This window comes from Mobula birostris, chromosome 7 (assembly GCF_030028105.1).
Source record: "Mobula birostris isolate sMobBir1 chromosome 7, sMobBir1.hap1, whole genome shotgun sequence".
NCBI lineage: Eukaryota > Metazoa > Chordata > Chondrichthyes > Myliobatiformes > Myliobatidae > Mobula > Mobula birostris.
The window spans coordinates 151,026,929-151,038,251 of record NC_092376.1 but is presented as its reverse complement, the minus strand read 5'-3'; the positions used below and the strand labels follow the sequence as shown (position 1 = coordinate 151,038,251).

Below are 11,323 nucleotides of genomic sequence, written 5' to 3'. Positions count from 1 at the left end.
TTCCACTGAGCATATGCTGTTAAAACTAGTGCAAGCACATTGGCATAATTCAAAGGAATGGGAGAAATGGGCGACCGGAAGGAAAGTGAAGCTTTTTATGTTTAGTTAGTTTAAATGTATGTGTTTTTGTGTGTTCATTTAAAAATGTTAAGTCTTTTCAAGAATGTTAATAATTTCATTTTTAGCAGCTCACAAGCTTTGTTTTAAATATTTGTGAACTAGCTGATAAGCAGGGATAAGGGTGGCTTGCCCCAAGATCTGAAAGCCAATGGGATCGTAACAGATTGACTGCTGAATTCTGCCTTGCCAATTTGTGGGAACCAGGCTCACAGTTTAAGGCTGCCTAGCACTATGTTGGTAAAAAAAAAGGCATACGGGCAGGTAACCTACATTAAAGTATCAAAAGATATGCAAGAACATGCAAAAACAGCAACAAATTGTTGCAAGAGGAAATCCCTGTAGGTTCTGCATTTAGATTCAATATGCATTGAATTCTTTGCTGAATTTGTTAAGATGTGCAGTGAGTTGGCAAATGGGACCACAGAAGAGGCAGATTAAAAGTGGGGGCAGAATTGTGGCAGATTGATTTTATTATAAGAAGGTCTGAGTACATTCACTTTGGATCCACAAAAGAAAACTCGGTATTTTCCAAATGGTGAATAATTGGTTACTCTGGATGAGCAGATTGACCAGTTATTCATTTGTACAAATAAAAAAATACCAATGGATGAAAAGAATGAGATTTTGGAAATATCAGCTTGAAAAGTGACATTTGCAGAATTGTAGTGAAGACAGAATCCATGAAAATAGGAAATAGGGTAGAAGAAAAGTGCAATCATGTTAGCTTTCTTCGTTTGCTGAACCTATTCACTATTCCGCTGCAAATTATTTAGACAGATTCTCCTGCAATCTCTCACTTCATAAATAATTTTCTTTTGTTACTCTTACTACCAAAATGGACAATGCCACCTTTTTTCCACCTAACATCCAGTTGCCCAACTTTGCCCACTCAGCCAACCTATCTGTATCCCTTGTAGCCTCCTTATGTCATCATCACAATTTAATGTACTATTTTTGTGAACTCAATCAAATCTTTTGATGTCATCATCCAAGCGATTTATACAACATATATGTTGAATTCTCCACACGAGATCCCGTGGCACACCACTCATTACATCTTGCCAAACAGAAAATACTGTTTCCTGCTCGGTATCCAGTGTTAGAAATCATCTACAACAGCACAACTCACCAAGTGGGAAAAAAAATTAAGGATTGCACCAAAAGACCACAGGTATTTAGATGGTTACAGATTCATGAAGAACAAGGTTGCAGAAGGATTTGTAAAGCAGTTAAATAAATCTTCCATGAAATAACAAAAGGAATCATTTAAAATGGTTTACCAGCTTGAATGTCTGTGTACAAATACCTTTAAGCCACTGAATGTATATTGGCTGCAGCAGCAGAACTATTTAGGATCAGTGTTACTGAAGCAGTATGGAATAAGTCTTGCTGCTGAATCATACCAAAGATCTCTTTAGTGTCATAGCAACACAAAGTTGTACAGCTCAGAAACCGATTCTTCAGCTCACCACATGTTTATTAATCCAATTTGCTTGCATTAATTCCATCCATGCCTTGCTTAATCAAGTACCTCTATTCAGAATAGATTAGCCTTCTGGTAAGATGGCGGCACACTTGGATGCAGGAGCTTCTTCATCTAAATGAACAAGCTACTCAATGACTTCATGGAAGAAGGGTTGTAACAGTTTTGGGGGGTAAAAAAAAAATTTGGGGAAGGAAACAGTTTGCACACAAAAGAAAATTTATTGGGTTTCAATGTGTTAAGTGTTGTGCATCAAAAACTGTAACAAAGATAATATTCCCTTAACAACTTTTAGTTTTCTTTGCACTAGAACTGAGCCAGGATGACATTGAGAATGAAACAAATGGTGTATTAAAAGCTGATAACCTAGCTACATTTTGCAGCGTATGACTAGTGTTGCATTAAAATTAGTTGATAACTAAAATAGCAGGAACGAGTGGAAACAACCAATACTGACTGTGGAGCCATTATTCCAGATATTGTAAAGTAGAACCACAGATCTCGTACAAAAAAGCATAAGCATGAATAGCACGGTACTGTAATACTTCATTACTCAATCTTTTCCAAAAATTGAAGTGAAATAAAGCAAAACAAGTCAGTACTGGGAAATTTTAAATCAAAAGCTGCACCTATATATTGATCAAATCGGGCTTGAAAATGTGACACGGATGCAGTTCATTGAATAAACTTTGAATAATGGTTAACCACGTTCGGGTAGAGAAAAACTGTGCCAAAACACAGGTTGCATGGAGCCTATGAAAGCAAGATCAAATGCCATTGAACAGAGGCTAAGGCTACATCGTTTATAACATTAGGTATTTTTAAAATTCAGAAGGTGGTGAAATAAGGTAAAGCATTTTCAGAAGAAAATAAAATCAAAAAGAGCATAAATTCATCCTTTTGTACTAAGTATGCAATCAGCTGCAAATAGTATTCTAAATTCAAAATTTGGTTCTGTTGACCTCAATGGAATCACATTTTTGAGGTATAATCCCCAACCAATAATAGTTAGTATATTAAGTGAAGGAGAAGTTTCTGACCCATAGGTTTGGCAAGAAAGTTCCTTATGTCATGGATAGTTACAATTGCAAAAGAACTTATGCTCGATAAAACTGTGATCAATAAAGTGAATGTATTTTTTTCCATGGGGAAGGACCATATACACCATGAAACACAGTGCTCATGTATAGCAAAAGAGACAGGATTATTTTAATACAAGTTAAAGAATTTATACTTTCGAATTTGAGGATCAAGAAAAGTTCTATAATTTACTTTCCGGAGAAGTTCCTGAGTTCTGAAAGGCCTAAATGTTGAAAGGAATAAATTTGTTGTTTAAAATTCTTATAATCTGGTCACAAGTTTTCAAAAATGACATCAATTCCCTTTTTGAAATAAATTCCACATTTATACCCACATTATTTTTAACAACTTTAGGATGACATTACAAAGGTTAGAATAAAAACAGAACATTGAAAAATTTAACAGATCAGACAGCATATTGATGGGTTATGTAGTGTTAAAACTCAAATGTGAGTTAAAATCTCCTTGTTACTGATGGTACCTGCAGGATATTTTGCAGAATTTTCGACCATATATTAGATCTCCTACAACTGCATAATTATAAATTTATATATTATTTAAAATTCTTAGCAAATTCACAATTGGCAAGATATAAGTGACCTTGTATAGTAGGTTCTGAAACTGAGATCTTCCATTAATTCAGACAATGCAGGAACTACAATTAACTAAATCATTAACAATTAAATTATTAGATATTCGACTGGAACTGTCACCATTTACTGGAAAGACATTAAAGGGCACATCATTTATACTTAAGCACTTCTAACTAAGATGAATTTCACTTTACCTTTTGGTTAAACACCACTGAGATTCCAGAAATTACAACAATTTTACTTTTTAAATGGAAAGATTTTACAAAGAACCAATGCTTCTCGAGATCTCTAAATTTTTGCATTACAATGGAAACAATGTAGTAATTCATATCGTTTCCAAATAAAGCTGTATACAATTTAAAATTTTACAAGAATTTTAATGGTTTCAATTTTACAAACAATACTTTGAAAAAGCTAAATTATAAACAAGCAATCCTGGAATGCTGGTTGTCCATTCCAAAGAAAACTGTTTAAACTTGTGCAGAAAGTTTTTGTTTTTATTTTTTAAATAGTTTAAGCAACCACAGTAGGTAAGCTACTTGGGTGCATGCAACTCTTTCCGCCATTCAAGTGTAATTAAATGAAAGTTACTACATAGTTAAGCACATAGAGATGCTATAGATGAAACATAGAGACAAATTAAAAGCTGTTCATTTTGGCGAGAATTGGGCAGCAAAGAGTGATGGCAAAATTATAACAGAATGATGAGCATATTTAAATCTTCTGATGAACAAAAATATTAATTTGGTTGAAAGTACCTAGTTTAAACAACCTGGTTCAATTAAAATGCTTGTGAATTAGTTCAGTCATCAACCTGAAAAGTTAAGTGATTCTCTACACAGGTGCTGTCTGACTTGAAAATTTCCAGCATTTTGTTTTTATTTTTGAATTCATTATTCCTTACCACATTCTCATATTTGCTGAATTACTTTCACACATTACAAACACTGCAAATATTTCAACTCAAATAAAAGGAACAGCCAACTTCAGATAAAGAGAATGACTGTGTATGCTAACTTTCATTTAAAAAAAATACCCTAAAGAGATAGCAGGTGTCAAAATTTCAATACTTCAACACTTTGGTTATTCAAATTCAATACAGCTGATTCTTCATACAGAATTCGTCATGACAAATGTACAAAAGCACCGAATACCCACCCAAACGTAGCACCTTACTTCAAAAGCAACAAGCCGAAGATGCCCCACTTTAGAAATTCGCTTAGTCTCAGCCAGTCTAAAACCTCCAACACAGATACCTTTAAATTGTATGTAAGCGCTTCCCACTGTGGAAGACTAAAGATAACAGTACTGACCCTGGAAAATAAACAGACTGGCACAGAAATAGAGGGATCTATCAATCATACAAACCTTGTAATGAGTTCCTTCCCAAAGTTATTTTCCTATCCCACATTCCTCCAAGTGAACGCCCAAAATACACTCACCACGGTTTCCTTATTTAACTCTGGCCATGGGTATTTATGATAGGCTGAGTAGAAACCATTCTGCAGCACTTCTGCAGGCCTCAATAATTTTGGGCCATAATTATAAATGATTCCAGATTCTCAAGACATGTATATGGTAATTTTGTATGGCTTACATCTGTATATGGGCCCTTCACCATTTTCTAAGGTACTTCTTTATGTTGTTATAGCCTTCAATAACGGCACACACAATATTAAATATGTTCCACTTTGGGTTTCTAATACTAAATATAGTCCAATTTGGGATTCAGAAACTAATTTTCCTAGCTATCTCCAGAACATGGAAGACAACACTTTAAACGAACAGCACAACAGGGAAGTTTTCAAAAAGATGGGACACTAAATTTCTTTTGTGTGTATTTTTAACTTTGTTAAGCCCAAACATCACAAATACCTGCTGAAAACATACAAATCTCTCCATATGGCTGTGTTGCATCAACTTTTTCCAGAAGGTGCAAGGATAAGGACCACAATTTCAACCAACAATAATACAGTGTTTTGTTTTACACCACATACAACCAGTCTTTACCAAGAAGGGAAAATAGACATTAATAGTGAACTGCATATATCTAAGGGATACAATAAATAGTCATAATGACATTTTGAAAATGCATTCTATTCTTCAGAGGACAATCTCCAAAGAAGATAATTTGATTTTACTATGTTTGGGCAAATGGCTCAACAAAAATATAAACAGGATCTTCGGATTGCTACTGTGGAAAATATTTGGAAATTTACTGATTGTAGGTTCTTTCTATTTCTTGGTTTATGCTTCAAATTCAAATCCAAGGCCAAGTTTATGACCACCACCATTAATATTCTTGCCATCCAGCAGTGCCGACAAGCTTAGTTTAATACCTAAGAGAGAAAAAAAAACAATGATCAGTTACATAATGCTGAATCCATATACCTCACATTAAAAGCTGTGATTAGTATTGGCTCATCTATACAAATACATTCATAAAAGTATACGTTCAATTTAGAATGGGGTTGATGCTAGCTAGTCCGCACCCTTTTAGCACTTAAGTAATCTCAGGTCTTCAGTTCATGTACAGTATAGAGAGAATAAATTGTTCATCCTACCATTTTAAAGTGGACTGGATAAAGGGGATATGATGTATGGAATAAAATTATTTGTAGCATTCATTTGATCAATCAAAAATTTTAAAATTTTGGGGAGATTAGGTGAACAATGAAAAAGGTTTTAAATGGCCACAGGTAATGCCCCAGGGAAACATCAAATTCATTCTGGTCGTTTTATTATATCAGCTGGATAGTTTAGTAACAAAACTGCATCAGTATCACTGACCACAAGTTTGGGTAAACCTGACAAGGACAAATACTTAAGGACACATTAAGCATGTCAATAGAGGTATATTAAAACTTGTTGAATACCCAGTCTATGGTATCCCCTTCAGGAGGGGGAAGCAAAATAAATCCACAATGGAAATCTCAGACAAAAACAAACTATACTTCTATCTCATCGATATTTTGTTACAATACTCAGATTTTATTTGCACAAGACACCATTGATGTAAGACTAAATGTGGCTCACCTGGTTTTAGTATTTGAGAATATCCAAGTCCAATGAGACTTGAATTGTTCACTTTAACCTGATAAAAAAAAATTGAAAGAATAAATTCCTTATAAAGCAATTCTCTCAAAAATTACAACTGTTAATGCTGTTTTTATTTTTAATCAGTGTGATACGCACTATGGAACATGTATATTCATGCTTCCTCTTGCCTGCATTATATAATTAACCAATAAAAAAACAATAATTATATACTAACCGAGCACGTTGCATCGGCATCAATCTTGTATTTTGCTGCAATTCCAAATCGGGTATTGCTATTCCCTGCTGTCCAAGCGAGATTAACACTAGTTTCAAGATTTTCACTGATTTTCTGATAAATGGAGCCACCAAATTCAGTACCATCATTCCTGTTGTACAGAATAAACATAATTTTGGTAAAGCATCATTCACATGATATTGCAACATTATAACCTAAAGAGACATATTTTTTTACCAAATTAGGCAACACAAAATTGTATATTATAAGATTAAAATGATCTAACCACCATTAATGTCATTTTACTACCAATCATGTTGTCAGCAGCAACTTAATTTGACAGTACTTATATGTGAAGTCAGTGTAGGCTTGACAAAGTATCATGCAGATACCCAATTTCATTGCAAACTGCTATGTTTGGTTGCCAGAGACACAAGGTACTTAATTTTCTTGGGTCGATTTCTTTGAAGCATTAGAGGCTAAGGGGAGACCAATATGGGTTTATAAAATAATAAACTGGCGCAAGTCTACACTGGTAGTGTAGCAGTTAGCCTGACACTCTAAGAGCTCGGGGTATTCAGAAGTTCAGAGTTCAATTTCACCACCGTTCTGTACATCTTCCCAGTGGAATGCATGGGTTTCCTCCCACAGTCGAAAGATGAACCAGGTAGGTTAATTCATCATTGTAAAATTTTCCCATGTTTAGTTTAGGGTTAATCAGGGTTCCTGGCATTCTTGGGGAGGCATGGCTGAAAGGCTCTACTCTGCACTGTAATGACAGATAAATAAATTATGAGAGGCATAGATGACAGAGATTCCTTTTCCCCACAGCAGAAGTGTAAGTGAGGGATACAGATCATGTGATTTACCTGTAATTCAATTTTCCATCATGTTCCTATATTGTACTGTTTTATATCTTACTTTGAGTAGTTTGTTCAAAATATACTTTCTTGATTTGGAACCTCCCTTGAGCAATGTAACACTTCTCCCATTCAATTATGGCTCAAGCCATACTTCAGTACCTCTCTCGTCCATTATAAATTACATCAGATTATTCAACATTTATTAAACGTTTTGGATCTTTAATTACATAAAGTTTTTAAAGAGGTTGACTCATCGAAAGACATCAGCTGAAAACACAGCTAAACAGAAAAAGGAACATAAAGTCAATTCCAATCATGTAACAATGTAATCACTGCCTCAAAGTACTGACTGTGTACATTTTTGGTTGCTACACTATGAAAAGACTTGGTAGCATTAGAATTGGTGAAGAAGAGATTCACTAGGACGTAGCTTGAAATTAGAGCTTTTACTTAATAAAAGTAAATATGATAGGTTTATTCTTACTAGAATATAGGAACCTGAGGATTGACCTTCAGGTTCATAAAACTAAGAGGAACGTAGATAGGAGAGATAGTCTTTTTCTGAGGGTTGAGGAGTGAGTCCAAAATTAAAGGACACAGGTTTAAGGCAAGAGATAGCTGATTTATAGGGGAAATAATGTGGAATTTGTTCCACACATGGTGATTGAAATGTGCATTCTGAAAAGGGGGAGGAATATTTAAGTGTCCAGATATGAAATTGCCAAGGCATTGAAGACTACGCATCTAATATGGGTAAACGAGATTAGCTTAGATAGGTGCAATTAATGGTATCTCATCATGGGCTGAAGGACGTCTTTCTATGATGTATGACTAAGGGTAACAACTATTCACATCAATTATCCAACAATACCTTTGAATTTAAACATCTGAAACTACATGCATCAGTAGAATTGTATTATGCCTGGAAAGTCATTATCCAAAATGTATTTTCTTCAAAGATAATATACATACCAAAATTTAGACAAACATCACTACAAAAAAAAAACAGAAGGTGTGCACCTACACATTAGTATGCAGCTGAAAGTCATCTGTCCTGTAACCCACAGCAAAGTTACTCTGGGAGACTCTGGATTTTGCAGTTTCAAAGGTCATTTGATATCCTGCTAACCATCCATCAAAACCAAAGACAAAGGCTCCACATATAGCTGGGCCAGCAACATCGAAGTCAACATCAATTCCCAAATTGATGTGTTCCCTCTTGTAACCGGTCTTAATTTTCGCACTTTTCTTCCTATTTTAAGAATACAGCAAAAAAAAACTGGAACATCATTGTATTCTAAAACATAGCTTCATTAATCATTCTGACAATCAAAATAAAGGTGTTTTCTGTTCAGATTGTGTTACCAATGGGACAACAATTTTCAATACATAAAATACTCATATCAGCATCTTCAAACTCATGACTCTGCATTACAAAATGACACAATGTGTGACTCATTGACATGATTCCAGCCATTCTGTCTTGTAAAGGTAGGAAAATTATCAGAGGTTACTTGTGTACCGTTGATCTGTAAGTTACATTATATCAATCATACAAACTGAGAAGTTGGTAAGTACCTACAGGACTGCAAAATTCTAAGGTACCTCATATGTGCCAAGATTTTTGTACAGTACCGTATATACTCAAGGTACTGTAGGTTTGGAAATGAAAACTTAAAATTTCAAATGTTTCCAGATTCATAAAAATTATTTTAGGTTGAAAATAATAGTATGTTGATCTTTATATCAACTTATATTTTCAAACTCACCCTGTATTAGGTGCAAATGAAGAGTCAACTCCAATCTTCAGTCCTTTCAGAAGCTAAACAGAAAAAAGTGCAGTTCGTATTTTTACTTGTGAAAGATATGATAAACTTAATATTTGTTCTATGAACTAATTTACCTGATCTTCAACAGTAATTTCAGTTCCCAAAACATTATCTGTGTTCCATTTTTCTGTGAATGTCAGTCCATAATCCACCCATTTGTATTTTGTTTCCAGACTGCCAGCAACTTTGGAAGTATCCATGTTGGCAGAGCCTGCACTTGTGAATTCCTACAATCAGAAACAAGTTATTCAGCGTGCAACAAAACTGCATTCATTAAATTCTTAATGTATCAAAACTATTTGCATTTTTGATTAAATCTTAATGATATGTGAGCTTAGGCAATGACTGACTGTAGTCTTTTCATTACAGTGAAGTACTGTCTGAAGTTCATCCCATAAAAGCAGCCAAACTCTTTTTGGACAGCAATACAAAAAGGTTCATTTTACCTTACCCAACTTTGATAGCCAAAGGCAATTGCAGTGCCCAATCTGCAACCCAAGGCGTTATTTACAGAACTTACAAAGCAAACTTTACATCTTTATCTTGAAACCTCAGCATAGCATGAAAAATTAACACCAAACTGTGGTCTATGCGATTCATTGAGTATATCCAAAAGGAGGCCCAAACATCTTGTTAGCACTTCTCAAGTGCACACACAACATACGGGTGGCTAGCACCTATCAAGTCTCAGCATGGCATTGATACCATGCATTTCTTCTATTTTGCTCTATGATTCTATTTATGAACCATTTCCATATGTCATTTGATCATTTCCAAAAAACATCTTTGGTATTTAAGTTTGCACTTAAAAGGATGGCAGGGTGAAAATACATCTCTACCCAAGGAAGTGTAAGGGGCTCCCTCTCTCTACTAGCCTGCAGGTCACCCTTGGGTAAGGTGTAGAACCTGCATGGTTCTCCCGATCAGGGTCACGTGAAGCCATGGGAATAAGTGGTGGATGGTTGTATGAACAGCTGCTGCACATCACAAGTCCTGGTTATATGACCACTGAAGCCTGGCAGTCGATCTCTGTAGAGTATCGATAATGGATGAAGTTACCCATCTTGTAAAGACACTACCTAGAAGATGGCAAAGGCCTGCACTTTGAAGAAAAATTTGCCAAGAGCAATCATGGTCATGGAAAGAGACAAGAATAAGAACAAAAGCGTGAAGTGGACCTTCCCTAAAGGCAATGAAGACAGATGGAAGATCATCATCACCCACGTTATACAACATGGTACATAACGGTAATATACTCATGTAATTTTATTCATCTGATTACGACAATTCAAAAATAAAATCAGAAAATGATTGAGCAGAGTTAGCATGAATTCACGAAGGGAAAGCATTTGGTTATTACATTATAATTATTTGATGATGATAATAAGAGTATTTGTGAAGAAACAAGAACCTGCAATATTTTCACAAGAATTTCAATAAAGTCCACTCAAGAAGTTGCAGACAAAATTAGAATATATGGAAGTTTATATAGCAGAATGATTGAGAGTTGATCATCTTTTTTCTGGATGTGTATATTTCTGGCTAGGCCAGCATAATTGGTCATGAGAAGATGATGCTGAAATACCTTTTTAACCACTGCTCTTATGTTCTTGGTGATAAAGGTTATGAATTTGGCAGAAGCTGTTAAGAGTTGGCTAGCGATGCATTTTATAAATTGTACAATGCAGTAATGGACTGACTATACAGCGAATGTCATTAATGGAATGCCAATTAAGCATACTGCTTTGTCATGAATGATTGAACTTCTAGTGGTACTTCTCCAGGCAAGTGGAAAGCACTCCACCATGCTCCCATAAATGGTGGAAAGTCTTTGGGGCACCAAGACAAAAATTACTCAAGGCAGGACTCCAGTCTCTGAAGCCATTGTATTTTTTTTGCTGGACTAGTTGAGTTTCTGGTCAATGGTAATCTCTCAATAAGTTGATAATGAGGAACCATAGCAAAAGTAATGTCACTGAATATCATAAATTAATGGTCCACTTCTTTCACACTGAAGCTGGTCATTGCTTGGGACATTGCTTTGTGACATGAATATTATTTGCATAAGCATAAATGTTGTC

General features: G+C 35.1%; 1 protein-coding gene across 3 annotated transcripts in view; it reads right to left on the bottom strand.

Annotated features, from left to right (window-relative positions):
- Positions 1-1,804: 1,804 nt before the first annotated feature.
- vdac1 (voltage-dependent anion channel 1) overlaps positions 1,805-11,323 on the bottom strand; it is a 32,012-nt gene continuing 22,493 nt past the window's right edge. For all 3 annotated transcript variants that reach the window (XM_072263942.1, XM_072263941.1, XM_072263943.1), the window contains 6 exons: positions 9,317-9,469; positions 9,183-9,235; positions 8,438-8,665; positions 6,551-6,701; positions 6,313-6,370; positions 1,805-5,615 (listed from right to left, as the gene is read on the bottom strand). In XM_072263942.1, the coding sequence (XP_072120043.1) occupies positions 5,524-5,615; positions 6,313-6,370; positions 6,551-6,701; positions 8,438-8,665; positions 9,183-9,235; positions 9,317-9,469 (735 nt within the window). In that variant the 3' untranslated portion in view covers positions 1,805-5,523. The remainder of the gene's footprint in view (positions 5,616-6,312; positions 6,371-6,550; positions 6,702-8,437; positions 8,666-9,182; positions 9,236-9,316; positions 9,470-11,323) is intronic.